At 42.0% G+C, this 19,401-nt stretch overlaps 2 protein-coding genes across 5 annotated transcripts in view; one reads left to right on the top strand and one right to left on the bottom strand.

The window, feature by feature from the left end:
* The window catches only part of RABGAP1 (RAB GTPase activating protein 1), a 188,919-nt gene extending 185,606 nt beyond the window's left edge, over nucleotides 1–3,313 (bottom strand). For both annotated transcript variants that reach the window (XM_062207601.1, XM_062207597.1), the window contains exon 1: nucleotides 3,204–3,313. The gene's annotated coding sequence lies outside the window, so the exon portion shown is untranslated. The remainder of the gene's footprint in view (nucleotides 1–3,203) is intronic.
* A 199-nt stretch (nucleotides 3,314–3,512) lies between these two features.
* On the top strand, nucleotides 3,513–18,688 carry ZBTB26 (zinc finger and BTB domain containing 26). Of its 3 annotated transcripts, none has more exons than XM_062207605.1 (2): nucleotides 3,513–3,601; nucleotides 14,400–18,688. In XM_062207605.1, exon 2 carries the CDS (start codon nucleotides 14,410–14,412, stop codon nucleotides 15,733–15,735), a length of 1,326 nt encoding a protein of 441 aa, XP_062063589.1. In that variant the 5' UTR covers nucleotides 3,513–3,601; nucleotides 14,400–14,409; the 3' UTR covers nucleotides 15,736–18,688. The 3 variants fall into 3 exon arrangements, with proteins under 3 accessions (XP_062063589.1, XP_062063588.1, XP_062063587.1); XM_062207604.1 differs by having other exon boundaries at nucleotides 3,521–3,597; XM_062207603.1 differs by lacking the exon at nucleotides 3,513–3,601 and adding an exon at nucleotides 9,123–11,282.
* The last annotated feature ends 713 nt before the right edge of the window (nucleotides 18,689–19,401 follow it).

Below are 19,401 nucleotides of genomic sequence, written 5' to 3' on the forward strand. Positions count from 1 at the left end.
AACACACTCTTAAAAACACCACTGGGCCTGAAAGAAATAAAAAAGGAAACTGGAAAACTGGAAAATCAGTGAAAATAACACAACATCTCAAAACATATAGGCTGTAATGAAAGCAGTGGTTGGAGGGAAATTTGTAGTTAAGATGAAAGGGGCTGGCACGGTGCTGCATAGGCTAAGCTGCTGTTGGCAATGCCAGCATCCCATATGGGTGCCAGTTCCTGTCCCTGGCTGCTCCACTTCTGATCCAGCTCTCTGCTAATGTGCCTGGAAGGCAGCTGAGGATGGCCCAAATGCTTGGGCCCCTGTACTCATGTGGGAGACCCAGAAGAAGCCCCTGGCTCCTGGTTTCTGCCTGGCCAGCCCTGGCTGTTGAGGCCATTTGGGGAGTGAACCAGAGGATGAACAATTTCTCCTCCCACCTTCTCTCTGTGTGTTCGTGATACACGCGTGTGTATCTCCCTCTTTTTCAGTAATTCTGACTTATAAAAACATAAAATAAATCCTAAAAAAGATGACATATCTCAAATCTATAACCTAAAACTAGAAATGAAGGGCCTGAAGCTAACAGAAGGCAGGAAATACATATTAGATATAGAGAACAGATAAAAAAATCAATAAAACAAAAGTTGTATCTTTGAGAAAAACAACAAACCTGACAAACTTGATAGACTGATGAAGAAAAAAAAGAGTACATGCAAGCATCCAGGTTCAAAAATGAAAGCGATGGTACTATCAACAGCATAGAGAGAAGACCACTAAGAACCATTATATGCCAACAAAACAGATAAACTAGAAAAAATAGACAAATTCCTTGAAATAAATTACCTAAACTGATTCAAGAAGAAAGAGAAACCCTCAACAAACTTTTAAAAAGTAAAGAGATTGAGTACCTAATCTAAACCTCCCAACAAAGAGAAGTCCTATGCAGAGGACTTCAGCAAGGAAATCTATTAAACTCTTAAGGAAGAATTCACAATCCTTCTAAAACTCTGGCAAAAAATTGAACAGGAGGAAATACTTCTGACCACATTTTATGAGGTCAGTATTATCCTGATACCAAAGCCAGATAGATGTATCACAAGTAAAGAAAATTACAGACCAATATCACTTACGAATATATATGCAAAAATTCTCAAGATACAAATAGAAACCAAATAGTACATTAGAAGAACTATTCACCATGACCATGTGGAATTCATCCCAAGAAATTCAACATCAAATCAATGAACGGGATCCATCACATTAAAAAGTGAAGTGGGAGAGGCATAATCATTCCTCTGGACGAAAAAAAGAATTTTTTTTTTTTGACAGGCAGAGTGGACAGTGAGAGAGAGAGACAGAGAGAAAAAGTCTTCCTTTGCTGTTGGTTCACCCTCCAATGGCTGCCGAGGCCAGTGCACTGCGGCCGGCGCACTGCGCTGACCCGAAGGCAGCAGAGAGCTGGCCTGGAAGAGGGGCAACCGGGACAGAATCCGGCGCCCCGACCGGGACTAGAACCCGGGGTGCCGGCGCCGAAGGCGGAGGATTAGCCTAGTGAGCCGCGGGGCAGGTCGTAAGCCAACAACCTTTCATGACAACATCTCAGAAAACTAACAAGGGCTGGCACTGTAGCTCACTTGGTTAATCCTCCGCCTGCAGCGCCGGCACACCGGGTTCTAGTCCTGGTCGGGGCGCCGGATTCTGTCCCAGTTGCCCCTCTTCCAGGCCAGCTCTCTGCTGTGGCCCGGGAAGGCAGTGGAGGATGGCCCAAGTGCTTGGACCCTGCACCCGCATGGAGACCAGGAGGAAGCACCTGGCTCCTGCTTCTGATGGGTGCAACGCCGGCCGTAGTGGCCATTTGAGGGTGAACCAAAGGGAGGAAGACCTTTCTCTCTCTCTCACTGTCTAACTCTATCTGTCAAATAAATAGTAATAAAAAAAAAAAGAAGAAGAAGAAAAGAAAACTAACAAGAGAGGAAAAATTCCACAACACAATAAAAATACCTACAAAAACCCATGGCCAACATCATATTCAATGGGTTAAGATCAAAGGTTTCCCACTAACAGCAGGGATGAGGCAAGGCGCTCACTTTCCTTGCTGCTGTACAACACTGTAGTGTTAAGTTTTAACCAGAGCTATTGGGTAGGAAACACAAAGTATACAAACTGAACAGGAAGAATGAAACAATGTCAGCTCACAGGTGACAGACCCTATGTACAGAAAACCCCAAAGAACCCACAAGAGAGCTACTACTGCGAATAAACTCAGCAAAGTAGCAGGGTACAAGACTAATACCCCCCCCCCAAATTAGTTGTTTTCTACACTAGCGGTGAACACTATGCAAAGGAAATGAAGGACGCCATCTCATCTGAAATATTACCGAAATAAATTAAGTATGCTGAAAACTAGATAACATCAGTGAAAAATCACCAAAGATCTAAATGAATGGAAAGGCATGCCATGTTCATGGATAGGAAGACTTAAAAACTGTTAATGCAGCAAGACTATCCAAAGCAACCTACAGATGCAACACATTCCAAAGGCCTTTTTTCAAGAAATGAAAAGGCAACCGTCGAATCCATATGGAACTGCAGAAATCTTCCAACAGTTAAACAGTGTTGAAAAAGAGTCGAATTAGAGGACTTGCAGTGCACCTCAACACTTACTACAAAGCTACAGGAACTGAGAAGGTACAGTCCCAGCACGAGGAGAGACAGACAAAAGCAGTCAGAAGCAAACTCAGAAGTGGTTGGTGTATTTTCAACAAGGGTGCCATGAGTACCCGTCAAGAAGGCGTCAGGGAAAGTGGATAACCACACGAAGGGGGAGGAAGCCAGATAGGCCTAGCGGCTGTGAATGGGCGTAAAGCCGGGGGCGTTACATAAATATTAGTTATATCATCACAGGAACGAAGGCGTCCACCCAACCCTGCCAAAAGAAGACCCAATGGGGTGCACCCAGTACAAAAAACTGGACTGGCCAAGCAAGGAAAAAGGGATCCCAGAATGAAACTGGAGTTTTCTGGCGGGAGATATGCGGTCCACCCCCACAGGGAGCAGCAAAGAGGCGCAGAAGCAGACGTGGAGACGAACTCGATCATTAAGAGGCACGGCCACCGTGGACCACCCACGGGAGCGCGCTCGGAGGCGGTCGGCGCCGCAGCCAGCGCCGATGCAAGACGCTGCCCTCCGACTCCCACACGCCCGGGGCGGGAGCGACTTACCAGGGCTCACGCGCGGACGCGCCCTTCAGGCCCACGCAGGCTCCGCTTAGTCGAGGCCCAGGACCCGAGGCAGGGCGGCATCGCGAGGCGCGCTGGGCCTGAGCACCGCCGCACTCGGCGTCCGCGGGGAGGCCCGAGGCCACGGTCCCGGACCCTCGGCCCGCGCCCCGCCCACACGACGGAAAGTCCCTCTCGGGGCCCCGTCGTCCTTCGAGCCTTCCGATTGGCGAAGAGGACCATGGGACCTGGAAGTTGTCTTTGTCCGGCCAGGGCTGCCCTTCCGGTTCCGTTGGGTCCCCCCTTTGGCTCAGGTTCCCTGCCCCTCCCCCTTCCCGGAGCCCCGAGGGGCCGGAGCTCCTGGCGGTGCCGGATCCTGACGGCGGCCTTCCCCCGGGTCTGTAAGTTCGGAGGCGGCCGGAGCGCCGGGCTGGGGTGCGGGGTCTCTGGAAATGGAGCCCCCCTGGGGCCCTGGATCTGCTGGGACCTGCACTGGGATGGGAGCCGAGAGGCCGGCCTAGGCCCCAGGGGACTTCTGGAGCCTTTGGCCCGGCCCACGCTGCGCCCCGCCCCTTTCCCTCCCTGGCTTCTGGAGCGGGGACTCTGAGGATGCCCGGGGACCACCTGCTGGGACCCCACGCGAGGCGCCCGCAGTTAGCCCGGACGCCGGACTCTGGTATCTGGTAGGAGCGGAGCGCCAGAGCTGAGGCCTTGAGGAGCCTAGGGAGCCGCGGCTAGGCCTTTAGCGCCAGCCATCGAGAATCCCGAGGAGGTCTGAGCTCCTCTCTCGCTGGGGTTCGCTGCAGTTCAGCTACTGACTGCAGCACCTTTTACATTCCTGGCGTGATGCCCGGAGCTTGGGATTTGAAAGATAGCGGTTCAGTTTTCAGGTTCAGTCTTGGGGCCATATATAAACATGTGCTCCCGCTATATCAGTACCTACCTATCTATGATCATTCGTATCTGGATGAGCTGTGTCAAGGGGGGCATTCGTTGGGAAGGCTTTAGAGATAGAGTGATGTCTGAATTGCCCCTCTTGGCGAGGATAAAGTGTGGGAGAGCTCTTCAGGCAGACGGAGCAGTTGAAATGCTTTGGAGTAATGACAACATAACACGTGTAGAGAAGATTGGGAGGGGGTGGGGATGGGGGAGACTGTGAGAGTAGACTGAGGTCCAAATAGTGAAAGGTTTAATCCTGAAGGTGATGGATAGGTTTTTTTTGTTTTTTTAAGTTTTGAACAGGAGACTGATATGGTCTGATTTTTTTATTTTAATTTTTCTTTTAAGATTTATTTATTTTATTTGAGAGAGTTACAGAGAGAGGAGGAGAGAAAGAGAACTTCCTTTCGCTGGTTCACTCCCCCAAATGGCTGTAACATCCAGGGCTGGGCCAAGCTGAAGCCAGAAGCTGGGAGCTTCATCTGGGTCTCCCACGTGGATGCAGGGGCTCAAGGACTTGGGCCATCTTCTGCTTTCCCAGGTGCATTAACAGGGAGCTGGTTCGGAAGTAGAGCAGTGGAGACTCAAACCGGCACCCACAGGGGATGCTGCCGTCACAGGTGGCGGCTCTACCTGCTGCGCCATGGTGCCAGCCCCATTGTTTTTTTTTCTTTTAAAGATTTATTTTATCTATTTGAAAGGCAACTTTACAGAGAGAGAGAGAGAAAGAGAGAGAGAAAGAGAGAGAGATCTTCCATCCTCTGATTCACTCCCCAGGTGGCAGCAACAGCCAGGGCTGAGCCAGGGCAGTGCCAGGAACCAGGAGCTTCCTCTTGGTCTCCTACATGGTTGGTAGAGGTCCAAACGCTTGGACCATGTTCCACTGCTTTTCCCATTACCCAGAAGCTGGATCAGAAGTAGAGCAACTGAGACATGAACTGGTGTCCATATGGGATGCCAGCATCACAGGCTGCAGCTTTACCTGCTAGACCACAGGGCTGGCCCCCAAGATTGGAGATTATTTTGAAGAAGTAATGGGATGAGCCTTGTGAGAGGCAGTGATTAGAAAGGAGGAAAGAATTGTTGGCTTGAGATAATGATGTCTGAACTACTCAATTGTATGTCCATGGAGAAAAAGGTAGCAAGTCCCAGTCTTTGATTGTGGCACTTGAAGAATGGTAGTGCCATGATCAGAAACAAAACTTGAAGGTTAGTATAGATTACAAATTCATCTTGAGGGGTGGGGACTCTGCTGAATTAAAGTCTAAGGAGATAACCACACAGAGCTGTCCAACATAGGGCTGGAAATGCACATCTGGAGATCAACCTAAACATGGTGGCTAGAGGTAAAGGTTTGAGTTATTAGCATAAGGTGAAAGCCATGGTGTGGGGATAGCTGGCATCGGGAAGGGAAAGCTGAGAAGCCAATTCGGGGTTACATTTAGCATAAAAAAAAATTGGAACTAGTAGTCAATGTAGTAGCAGAAAGAGAGACACCAAATAAAGTATGAGTGTAGGTTCCAGCAATCATGAGAAAAGGATTTTGAGAAGAGTCCATTAGATCAACTTGTTCACAGCGATTGGAGAATGAGAAAAAAGGGATTGCATTTCTTTGGTAAGAGATGATTAGTGTTTTTGTTTGTTTTTAATCTTAGAGGCAGAGAGAGAGTGAGCTCCTGTTTTCTCACTTACTTCTCAAATGCCGGCAGTGGGCAAGGCTAGACCAGGCTGAAGCTTGGAGCTGGGAACTTAATCCAGATCTCCCACGTGGGTGGCAGGAACCCAGTTACTTGAGCCATTACATTTGCTTCTCAAGTTCCACATTGGCAATAGGTTAGCGTCAGGAGCTGAAACTGGGTCTCAAACCCACGTATACTGGTATGAGATGCAGGCATCTTCAACGCTAAGCCAAACACCACATCTATTAGTGGTCTTTTAAAAAATGAAGTAATGATAAATTGGAGACTACAACTGATTTGATGTAAAATGGGAATAAGAAAAGGATACAAATGAAGGATTTCACAAAGAAATTGACAGGCTTTATCTGTTTATTTACCTAACACATGGTTAGATGTTGCATGCTAGGCACTGTTCTAATCTCTTTAAAAAGTTGACTCATTTATTTTTCATAACAGCCCTATGAAGTAATATATATGTATATAGTAAAAAAAAAAAAAAAAAAAAAAAGTAGATTCATTTACCTGAAAGGCAGAGCACACAGAGAGAGGGAGAGGCAGAGAGACATCTTTCATCTCTTGGTTCACTTCCCCAAATGGCCACAGTAGCCTAGTCTGGACCAGCCCAAAGCTGGGAGCCAGGATCTCCATCCTGTGCTCCCACAAGGGTGGCAGGGGTCCAGGTATTTGGGCCATCTTCTGCTGCCTTCCCAGAAGTATTAACAGGAAGCTGGAGTGGAAGCACAGTAGCCAGAACTTGAGCCAGTACTGATACGGGATGCCATATCTCAATTGGCGGCTTAACCCGCTGCACTAGAACACCAGTCCCAGTGATGTGACTGTTGATGGGAATGTTGAAGCTGAGTGATTAAGAAACTTGCTGCCAAGATCTCACAGCTAGTAAGCGCTTGAACAGGCTTTTGATTTAGGAAGTAGGACTCTAGGTGTGTTTTCAATTGTTGTGCTATGATGCAGTGACTGAATGTAGAATATATTCAGTCAAAGGAGTAGGACAATTTTAAGCAAAGATAGGCTTATTGATAAAAAAAAAAATGAAGAGACTTGGAAGGAGACTCAGGTTAGGAAGGTAAGTAACGGATTTGTGTTTGTGTTTATATATAATTTTAATTCCCATTTTAAGTCTTCTACTCTTCGGTAATTTAGGTTAATTTGTTCTGATCTCATGTTTTCTTTTATCACATGGCATTTATAATCAGGTCTTCTCTTTGGTTTCAGAGCGATATCTAACCAGCTGATAGGTTTTCATTTTGTCATTCAGGCTTCTCTGGCTGAACACTTTTAAGACCAGACTCCTGATCACCCCCTCCAGTATTCCTTAGCCTAGGGAATGAAACATAATCCAAGATATCAGTCACTTACACCGAATATCCTAGAGTCATCTTGACACTTTTGTCTTTTATATAACTTTGGTCAGCAAGATGATCAGTTTTTTTGAAATGTCTCTCAAATCGGTTTCCTCTTTCCATCTGTATCATCATTGTCTCTATTCAGGCCCTTGTCCCCTCTGGCTTGTTCTGCTAGAGTAATAGCTTATTAAAAGGCTGCTACGCCTCCATATTCACTGTTGTATAAACCACTGTCCATAAATTTTCATTTTTGAGTTACTAGTTTTCTTTTTATTTATTCATTGTAATTTATTTGTTAGGGAGACAGAGTTCCTATCCTAAATTCCTTCACTAAATGTTCATAATACAATGCCTACTGTTAGGCCAGGACCAAAGCCAAGAGATGGGAACTCAATACAGGTTTCCCAAGTAGGTAGCAGACACCCAATTATTTGAACCTTCATGGTTGCCTGTCTGCATCTGTGTTATCAGGAAGCTGGATTCAGGAGCTGTGAGCTGGGTATCAGACTCAAGTACTGCAGTGTGGAATGCAGGTATCTTAACTGCCAGCTGAAACACCTGCCTCAGGTTATAGAGTTTTAGACAGTGCAGGCATCTAGGTATCATACGTCTCCAGTGATGGAGAAGTGAAATAGAACAGGTATTTTGTAGTAGCTTGAATTGAGGTTACTTTAGTTACGCTTTGCCATGAGTATAGGGATTTAGAGAAGGTAGTAAAATATTGAGGAAGTAAGCCTTGAAAAAACATGGCAGACAATCAAGGACTGAATTTTAGGGGCAGGTGTTTGGCTAACAGTTAAGACTCTGGTTCAGACTCCTAAATCCCAATTTGGAGAGCCTGGGTTTGAGTACTGGTTCAGCTCCTAATGCAAGCTTACTATTGATACACCTGGGAAATAGTAGGTGATGGTTCAAGTTCTTGGGTGACCCTAAGTTGAGTTCCTGGCTCCTGGCTTTGATTCAGTGAGGCCCAGCCATTGCAGGAATTTGGAGAGTGAATCAATGGAAGGGCACTCTCTTGATCTTGCTCTCCCTCTCTGCCTCTCAAATAAATAAAATAATATTTTTGAAAAGACTGAGCTGTGAAGGTTTACACACTTTAATGAAGCTTGGGGGAATAATCCAAACAATGGTGGAAAACTGCCATCAGTATTACCTAACTTTTCTACCTCTATTCAGCAGTTTAAAAATAACTAACTAGGGGCAGGAGTTGCAGTGCAATGGATTAAGCCACTATTTCGGATGCTAGCTTCAATATCAGAGTGCCTGGTTCAATTCTGACTCCTTCATTTCTGATCCAGCTTCCTGCTAATGTGCCTGGAAGGCAACAGAAATGGGATTCCTGGCTTCCAGCTTCAGCCTGGCCTAGACCCTGCTGTTGTGGTCATTTGGTAATTGAATCAGAAGATGGGGAATCTTTCTGTGTGCCTGCCCTTCCCTGTCACGGTGCTATTTTATTAAATAAATAAACTTAAAAAAAATGAACTAGATCTTTATTAATATAAATAGCACTCAAAAATAATAACTAAAAAAGTTGCAAAGCAATACTCATGTATGTCTGGTTTATGTATAAGAAACATAAGTGGCCGGCGCCGTGGCTCAACAGGCTAATCCTCCACCTTGCGGCGCCGGCACACCGGGTTCTAGTCCCGGTCGGGGCACCGATCCTGTCCCGGTTGCCCCTCTTCCAGGCCAGCTCTCTGCTGTGGCCAGGGAGTGCAGTGGAGGATAGCCCAAGTGTTTGGGCTCTGCACCCCATGGGAGACCAGGATAAGCACCTGGCTCCTGCCATCGGAACAGCGCGGTGCGCCGGCCGCAGCGCGCTACCGCGGCGGCCATTGGAGTGTGAACCAACGGCAAAAGGAAGACCTTTCTCTCTGTCTCTCTCTCTCTCACTGTCCACTCTGCCTGTCAAAAAAAAAAAAAAAAAATTAAAAAAATAAAAAATAAATAAAAAAAATAAATAAAATAAAAAAAGAAGATTTGAAATAACAATTAAAAAAAAAAAAAAGAAACATAAGTGACAGGGCATATAGAGGTATTGTTTTCAAAATGATAGTAGAGAGGCCAGGAAAACTGAGTACTGAGTGGTAGGCCATTGGGAAAATAACTTTATTGACAATACTTAAAAATTTTCTAGGAAAGATATGTTTCTGTATATTTTACTTATGGCTTAAAGTCTAAACAAAACAGTGAGAACTTGGGAGAATATAATACATGAAAGTTATCCAAAAGAGGAAGAAGATTGAGGTTTACAGAGAAGGGCTCTTGTGTAATACAAGCTCTTTGAAAGGGACAAAGATTTCCAAGTAGTTGTTAGCAAAAGGCTGAAAGATAAGGGTGCTTTTATAAGTTAGATGAGGAAACACTGATATACCTCTTCAGGGGTTATTATCCAGACAGAGTTTTCCTTATCGGTAATTACTAGGTCCATTTGAGATAAGGAACTTGGGTATTTGCTCACTGCTCATAGTATAGCAACAAACACTGTCTAATCTGGAATATTCATTAGTCAATCCTTTTGGATTACTTCTGTTTGAACAATGGAAAAGAAGAGGTCAAATTTGTTATTATAAAGTAATTATGGAAGAACTGTGTAAATACAAAGAGAAAGCTATCTTAAGTGAGACTATTCCTGTTACATTGATGATTGAGAAAGTCATTCAAAACTTGCTAAGAAAAACTTGGCAGTATTTAAATTAAATGTTGGTAGCACACAGATGATAAGACCTGAACCATGGCAGAGATAGAAAAAAGGGGAATTTGAGAACCATTCTGAAGAAATCAACAGAATATAGTGATTAAGTCTTTTTTTTTCTTTTCAGAAGCAACTAGGTCTTTATTTTAATGATAAATTTTTTTTTACTTTCTTTCAGTTGCAAGAAGTTCTATAATTCAGAATTATATAAGTAATCTTTATGCATATTATGAATGATTACTACTGTACTTAGAAGTTACATTCAGTTGAAGACTCTGAAATCAAATATATTCATAACTTCTACTTGCAATTGGCATTATGTTTCAGTCCACAAAAATAAACAAACAAAAGATGAAGAAAGAACCAAGTCAAAATAGATGAGAAAGGATGGTGCAACAAGGTTTCTGGCATAAAATGCAATAAGCAATATGGCTAATTCACAAATGGCTTACCGTAAAAGTCCTCTGTACTTGACATAAATTTGGCCAGAAGGTGCACTTTTTGTTCTCAAACATAAACATACTGAAGCATAACTAGAATACATAAAAGTATACAATCACAACTGTGCAGCTCAATGGATTTTCTTGGCCCACATTTGTGATACCCAATATGAGGAGAGAAATCAGTTAACATGGTTAATATTATCCTTAACATAATGCTGCACCAAACCTAGTTGTTTCTTACATAGATTTTGGCATCAATCACCTTGGACAGAAATTCCAGCTCACTTTTCCCCTATAATAGATTCAGCAAGTTATTTACTGTTCTCTAAGCTTGAGTGCCCTTATGAAAAGTAGGGGTGATAATAATAATAAAACCCACCCGTAGAGATTTTCAGACTTAAATGGGTCAATTAAAGTATTTAACATTGTAGTTGAAATGTAGCAAGGACTCAGAAAAGACTAAGTATAATTTCTCTTATTTTTAGATAGAATTAAACCTGTTGCTTTTTATTTTACCCATATTTAAAACATAAAATTGGATTTTCACTTGTCAACACTAATTTAGAAACAAACCCTAGAATCAGATTTCCCCCAGGGCACTCAAAAAAGGATATCATGATAAGGAAGGATGTCTACCATAGCTCAATAATAATTTCATAGAGAACATTAAGAGTTCATTATTCTGCTGGGTTTTGTTGAATGAACTGTGTAAAATGTAAGAAACAGTCCTTGTCATCAAATAACTGCCTATTGGAAAGAGAAGCTAATGATAGAAAGTTAAGGGATAAACTGTGTGGCCTGGAAATAAAAGTTTAGCAAAGGGTGACAGTAGAGTGGGCTGACACGTATTAGGGAAAATTTCCTAAATAAACAGAATAAATTTTCCTCACATTCTTGGACTGCAGCAGGCAGAACAGAGCAAGCACCTTCCTGAGATACCTGTTTGGCTGCTTCTGTTGGTAAGTTGCTTTAAGACTGATGGATAGGAAGTGAATGAAATTGTATTTGAGCTTCCAATATTTAGAGCATCAAGGAACAAGTGTCCCTGAGGTTAGTAATCTAAGGCATTGTGAGTGCTGTCATATTACAGGTGGAAGCAGTTAATGCTTATTTTTGGGTGTGAGTAGGAAAATACCTCAGAGTATCCTGGTCAATGTTAATGTATTCAAGACCAGTTAAACGCTAAAAAAGAATGCCACTTTTGTTTGGACACTTGAAACAATAGTCATTTGTATAACTTCTGGTTATGAATGAGGCCATTTATTGTTCCAATTCCAGAATGAATATTTGAAGTTACTGCAATTGCTAAAGTTGACCAATGATATCACAGTTTTGCTGTTTTAAATTACTGACATATTCCCTGTATATTCTAGCATTTTCTTTTATGTTTTCATGCTGTCTTTTCTCTGATGCTACATTTGCTTCTCTACATCCCTCTTCTCACTGCAGTTCTAATTTTTATTATGATTGTTATCTGTACACTCAGAATGTCATACAAAGGAAAAGCTTATGCTTTGTATATATACATTTGTTGATATTCTTGGGCCACACCACTTTCCCCTCCTATGTTTGATAACCCTTTCAATGACAGTCTTTCAGCTGAACTCCTAAGTTTAGAATCCTTTTTTTTTAATTTATTTTTTGACAGGCAGAGTGGATAGTGAGAGAGAGAGACAGAGAGAAAGGTCTTCCTTTTTGCCCTTGGTTCACCCTCCAATGGCCGCTGCGGCTGGTGCATCTCGCTGATCCGAAGCCAGGAGCCAGGTGCTTCTCCTGGTCTCCCATGCGGGTGCAGGGCCCAAGGACTTGGGCCATCCTCCACTGCCTTCCTGGGCCATAGCAGAGAGCTGGCCTGGAAGAGGGGCAACCGGGATAGAATCCGGCGCCCCAACCGGGACTAGAACCCGGTGTGCCGGCGCCGCAAGGCAGAGGATTAGCCTGTTAAGCCACATCGCCGGCCATAAGTTTAGAATCTTTGCACATCCCTTTCTTTTTCATCCTCTATATCCAGTCACCAAGTTCTTTGAAATGTCTTTTGTTATTTCCTGCTGTCCCATTCCCATTTTTATTCCTTCCTAGCTCTTGTGGCTTCAGACCTGCTTAATGCTTCAGCAGACACTCAGCTGGTATTCCTTCCACTGTTAAACTAATCCCGAGAATCTGCTGTGTGTTTAATACAATATCAGGTGATGGGACTGTATACCAATTTGTACAGCAGAGAGTTGGCCAGTAATAGAACAAGCAATGCGACCACAATAAAGTAGAATTCAAAGTAAAGGAAAGAAAATTTCTCTCGAGAAGATGATTCCCAGCATTAGCCCCAGTAAAAAGGGTGGGGATGTTTCCCTCCAATGCTATGGAACTTGCTGTTTGGAGAGGAAGAATAAGGACTTCATGAAGAGTTTTAAATGTTGTGATAGAGGTACCATGCTATGGGATCAGTAGATACAATTCTTCTACCTTTAACAGATCAGGAAAGATCCTCTCAGAGGCAATAAAGAAGTTAGAATTGCTTAACAGATAGCTTTTTAAACTGAGGAAAGAAATGTGATAAGGCCTAGAGTCAATGGAGTATTATTATTTACCAGGCACTGGGGAACAGGAATAAAACCTAGACAATGCCATCATGAACTGATAGTCTATGGAGCCTGTGTAGTTCCGTGTTTCAGAAGCTAAGATGAAAAAGATTGGGCTTCAGGGTCCCAACGTAGCCAGGAGAAGCTGGTTGTCTCATCTGACTGAACTAGGGCGTGAATGCACAGACTTCAAGGTGAACTTTCTGATGTACGAAGATAGACCTGACATTTACTAATCTCATAGAGGATAGGTATGTAAACAGAATATCAGTTTATTATTTTTACAGTGACTGGTAGACTGGGATTATGATTTTGGCATGGCTAATTCATTCCTCTCCTTTAGAGAGACATAAGAAGCCAAGTTTATAAGAAAATCATTTGAAGAGTATGCAATTTAAACATGGGGATTTTCTCCAAAGGAATTGCTAAATAAAGGGATCAGTATGTAGAGAATTTTGGCAGAGATATTTCTCTCTGGTTGAATGGATTATGGCAGTGTTTACCTTTATTACTAGCTTCAGTTAATCAGTTTATATTCAAGAGGTAAGTCTTCATCTCGAAGACAATGGGAAGTCATTGAGGGATTTTATGCAGCGGTGGGGTATAGTCATATCTGTGTTCCTGACAAACGACATATGATAGTATACAAATTGGATTAAATGGAATAGAAGCTGAGCAACAAGGAAATCTTTCTGAACCAGTTCTAGTAGTCCACATTGCACATGATGAGCGATGTTGGGTAAATAGGGATAAAAAGGAAAGAACTTAATCTGGAAGGGTTGATTAGATTCACTTTACTCCTACTTAGATTTCCACCAAGGAGCTCATCTTGTTTTTCTATATCAAGTGTTTTTTAAATTTTCTATTATAAATATTCCTTAAAAGAGCGTTTTACATCCTTAAAATAATGTACTGGATAAAGAACTGTGCTTTTGACCAGCTAAAATCTAAAAAACGAATGTCACTTTAGGTCTGTGACTTTCATTTTATCTCAGAAATATGTGTTTGAGTAAATTTATATAGTTTCAAACAGGAAAGAGTTTGCCATGAATGAATGGGGCAAGCAATCTTTGCAATGCTTTAAAATAGAAAGCAAAGGAATAGTTTTTTGTCCCATAATAAAACAGGTTCACAGTTTCATGCAAAAGAAAATTACTTCATTTTTACTTATGTTGGGATGTTTTATTGTATGTTAAATCTGGTAGAATTCTCATGTGAAAAAATATACTCTTTGGACTACCTCAAGCATTGTTCTTGTATTCAAGTTGAGTGAATGCCAAGCTGTGAACATTGGAACAAGTCCCCACTAAGTGTCAGTGATACTTGATGTTGCTTTAACAGTCTTTGAAAACAGTTATAGTAGCTTCTCTTCAAGGAAGTTGCTTTTGGATATATACAAAACAGATATCACCACACAAATTTGGTTTTGGAAGGTAAATCCAGGTTTCTTAATTGTTTGAATTTCTTTAAATTCAACCTTTTTACATTTCTGTTCCTTAGGTCTGCCAAAATGTCTGAAAGATCAGATCTCCTTCACTTCAAGTTTGAAAATTATGGAGATTCAATGTTACAAAAAATGAACAAATTAAGAGAAGAGAATAAATTTTGTGATGTTACAGTTCTCATAGATGATATTGAGGTACAGGGGCATAAAATTGTCTTTGCTGCAGGTTCCCCCTTCTTAAGAGACCAGTTTTTACTGAATGATTCCAGAGAGGTGAAAATCTCCATATTACAGAGTTCTGAAGTGGGGAGACAATTGCTCTTATCCTGTTATAGTGGTGTGCTGGAATTCCCTGAGATGGAACTGGTAAATTACTTGACTGCTGCAAGTTTTCTTCAAATGAGCCACATTGTAGAACGATGTACACAGGCCCTGTGGAAGTTTATAAAGCCAAAACAACCAATGGATAGTAAAGAGGGATGTGAACCGCAGAGTGCTTCTCCCCAGGCAAAAGAACAGCAGGGAGATGCCAGAGGCTCCCCAAAGCAGGACTCACCTTGTATTCATCCATCTGAAGACAGTATGGATATGGAGGACAGTGATATTCAGATTGTTAAGGTAGAATCTATTGGGGATGTATCAGAGGTTAGAAGTAAAAAAGATCAGAACCAGTTTATTTCTTCTGAACCCACTGCTTTACATTCATCAGAGCCCCAGCACTCTCTGATAAATTCAACTGTGGAAAACAGAGTAAGTGAAATAGAACAAAACCATCTCCACAATTATGCCCTCTCTTACACAGGCAGTGATAACATCATCATGGCCTCAAAAGATGTTTTTGGGCCTAATATTCGAGGTGTAGACAAAGGCCTACAGTGGCATCACCAGTGCCCAAAGTGTACCAGGGTGTTCCGTCACCTGGAGAACTACGCCAACCATTTAAAAATGCACAAACTCTTTATGTGTCTACTCTGCGGCAAGACTTTCACTCAGAAAGGCAACCTTCATCGACACATGCGCGTACATGCCGGAATTAAACCTTTCCAGTGTAAAATCTGTGGGAAAACCTTCTCTCAGAAGTGTTCCTTACAGGATCATCTTAACCTTCACAGTGGAGATAAGCCCCATAAGTGTAACTATTGTGACATGGTTTTTGCACATAAGCCAGTTTTGAGGAAACACCTTAAACAGCTGCATGGCAAAAACAGCTTTGATAATGCCAATGAGAGAAATGTGCAAGACCTCACGGTGGATTTTGATTCTTTTGCATGTACAACAGTCACAGACTCTAAAGGGTGTCAGCCACAACCTGATGCAACACAGGTCCTGGATGCAGGTAAACTGGCCCAAGCTGTCCTGAACTTAAGGAATGATAGTACTTGTGTGAATTGAGGAGGGGCTTCATGCTCACAGCTAGAGCTGACCGAGAAGGTGGCAATAGGCTGAGTCTTTTTAGGAGTGATTTTGCTAGTTCGACTTCTCCAAAGCCTTTGTACACAGGTGGTAGGGGACAAGTCAAAGCACTAATAGGCCAGGCAACTCCCCACTTGGAGTGGTTTTGCCTTCCTTTTGTCCTCTCCTGTTTTCAGTTTTTGAATTATTTATTCTGTGATGTCTGTTTTCCTCTCCTAAGGAATAATTCCATTTGTCTACCTAATGTCGACTTATGTCTTAGACTGACACTATTTTAGGCCTTTCATCAGGCACATTCCGAAGGTACCAACAAGTTAATATGCCTAATTTTCTTTAATAGGTGGTATGCTGAGAGAAATGAATAGTAATTTTGGGGGGCAGAGAATAGGCTAAGATATGAAGTGATATTGCTGTTGACTTAAATATGTGATAGAACTATCTGGTTGCCTATTGATAATTCATACATGTCTGATAAATGAATGAATCTGCTTCCTACCATTTGTATTTGTCTTGGAGCTGGCTATAAAGAAGTATATTGGTTTGTTCTGTGCTGTTTCCAACAGTATTGTAGCCCAACTTCATTTCATTGACATGTTCACATAGAGCAGAGGACATTATTTTTAGCAACACCAGCAAACAGATAGACATCAGCATGAGGAGAATAATCAACAAAGGATAGAAATATAATTATACAACACCACATAGGATGTTTTCCTGAGAGCAGTCCCACCAAGAGGCCAGATGCTTATTCTTACTATGTAACTTTCTTGTTGATGGGTGTGAAATCAAGATTGCTCCAGACTATGGTCTCTTTAAAAACCATTTGTTTGGTTGTCTCTGATGTTAATTTCACAGTCCAGCTATCAGAAAGGTGAGTTTGGCCCTTAATTAGAATCTTCTCTGGTGTGCTATAAGAATCTGTGAATTTCCATTTCCTGTTGTATCTTCTGTCATGGCTGGAAAGAGTTAAGCCTCACACAAAAGATTTTTGCAACAAGATATTCATCTTAAAGGCACACTGTCCCACCTTGACACCTTTTAAATATTGCCAACAGAAAGTTGATCTTCCAATACAGCGAAACTAAAACAGCTCTTTTCCCTAAAGGACATTATACTTCAGATTTAAAATTTTAAATCTTCTTGCTGACTCATGAGTTTGATATAGGTAATAAAAGTGTTAACAGTCCTTTGAGAATCTTAATAGAGCATTATTCTACTTTTTTTCATTTAAGTTCAGGCATTCAAAGCACAAAGAGGTGGCCTGACCAAGAGTGGCAATAGTAGATAGTGACTGCTCAGGAGCTGGGATCTCCTGCTCATTATCCCTTGGCTTAACAAGTTGTAGTATATGGTGAAGAGTGACGCAGTAGCCAGAAGTTCCCAATTGGCACTTGGCCTTTGTATCTCCCTCTTGGCTTTCTGAGACAGCCTGCATTTTGCCAACAAAATACCACAGAGGTATAGTCAGATGAGTTTCACACTTTTCTCAAGCAAGTCACTGACTTCACTGTGTTGGTTAGGGAGGGAAAGAGCTAGTAAGAATAATGTGATAAGGATCCAAATGTGAAATTGATTTTGTCTGGGAAACAATGTTTACATAGTTAACGTCAGGGTTTTGTTTTATCATTTTCAGCTGTGAGAGTGTATGCACAAATAACCCCAAAATTAGGCTTAATTTGTATAGTTGGAAGAAATTCTTAAATTTTCACTGTGATACATTTACATGCAAGTCAGATTTTAAGTTTGATTGCTATATTTTGTTCAATTATTTCAAATGCAAATGCATGTACAGTTGAATTGGTAAGACCAATGGGTACCTTATATCCATCACTCATTCTGTGCTTCCTAGCATTCTGATTTTTATATATCCAGCCAAAGAGTACCAATACTATGCAACAGTCTCTGTCATGTAAATCCGTGTTTTTGGTATTCTCTCAAAACATCATCTCTTCACAGGAAAGTTTCAAGTTTGGAGTGCTTCCCTTGCTCACATTCATGTTCTGTTTGTGTTACTGGTTTGAAGACTAAAAGGCACGAGTTCAAATAAGATTGGTCTCTTTGGTTGGAGACTAGTTCTGGGTTCATTCAGGTATTCAAGAAACATTGAATACGCACCTACTGTTGCCAGGCACTATGCTAGATACTGAGGATATGAAGGTAAGATTGATAACAGTCCTGCCCTCATAGAGCTCATAGTCTCATGTGGTCTTAGTGAAACAAGGTCTCGATTGTGATTTTATCCTAGGAATAATCAAACTGCCTTGCTTTGATCATTTAAAATCAGTATTTTTATGGTTTTTATATCAACAGAACTTTTCATTCTCACTGTTTGCAAATGCAAACCACTGCTTTACAGTCTCCTCCATTTCTTGGCTGGAGAAGTGTTCTGTTTCTGTGAGACATTTTCTAATTTTGGTGGGACTTGACTTTTCTCCTTCTTTGCATACATGTTTTTAGATTATATTGCAAAGAGATCTCAAGTTACTGGCATTATCAAGTATGTTTTGTAGGGGAAGATGACTTTAAAACTAGTCATATTCCTGTAGAGAAGGAAGATATTTTTAAAACCTTAGTCTTCATTTGTATTTGTATTTTGTGGATCCACAGTATAAGTAAAAAGGAGAAGAGGACTCTCTTCACCATAGTTTGGTTTTTTAAAACATTACTGTTTCACACTTATTTATTTATTTAATTTTAAAGACGAACTCCAAACTAAAGTGGCTCTGAGGTATACCAGATGTGATTTTGTTTGACTCTATTAGAAGATCTATACGTGAAAGGTGACTAGTGTCACTGCTTCTAAAATATTGTCCTAAACAAACCCAGAACATTTTATTTCAGCTCGTGAATAGCTGTTCTAAATCTGTTGTATGTTAGACATACTATGAACTACCTCTTCACTTATTATGGGGAAGTTTCCTTAATAAAAATATGACAGTTAAAACTGGTGTCTGTAGTTTATTTTTTTCTCCTCTCCTGCTTTCCTTTTCGCTTGCTTGAATTTGTTGATTTATTTATTTGAAAGTCAGAATTAGAGAAAGAGGAGGCAGAGAGAGAGAGAGAGAGCACGCGCGCCATTGTTCCATCTGTTGGTTCACTCCCCAATTGGCTGCAATGGCTAGAGCTGTGCTGATTGGAAGGCAGAAGCCAGGAGGCCTCCTCCAGGTCTCCCACGGGGGTGCAGGGGCCTAAGGACTTGGGCCATCTTCCACTGCTTTCCCAGGCCACAGCACAGAGCTGGATCGGAAGTGGAGCAGCTGGGACTCCAACCGGTGCCCATGTGAGATGCCAGCACTGCAGGCGGAGGCCTCACCTGCCACACCAGGGGCCAGCCCCTCGCTTGCTTGAATTTGAACCCAGGAATGCCTTCACTAGTATTCTTTAAAATACATATTGATCAAGCTTGCTAAGCTTACCTCCATAAGAAATAAGGGTTAAGGAGAAATTAGCTGTTAGAGTCAGTTACTTTAATTGAAACCTGTTGAGGGGATAGGGTGACTTCTTAAGAACTGGGTCAGACGTACATTCATTTGGCAAATATTTGATGCTTAGGCGCTGGACTTGGGAATGCAGTATCATTCACCAGTGTCCTAAATACTTCCGCCAAAGGAGACGGCTTCTGTGCAGGTGTGCTAAGCGTGATAA

Source organism: Lepus europaeus, chromosome 12 (genome assembly GCF_033115175.1).
Source record: "Lepus europaeus isolate LE1 chromosome 12, mLepTim1.pri, whole genome shotgun sequence".
NCBI lineage: Eukaryota > Metazoa > Chordata > Mammalia > Lagomorpha > Leporidae > Lepus > Lepus europaeus.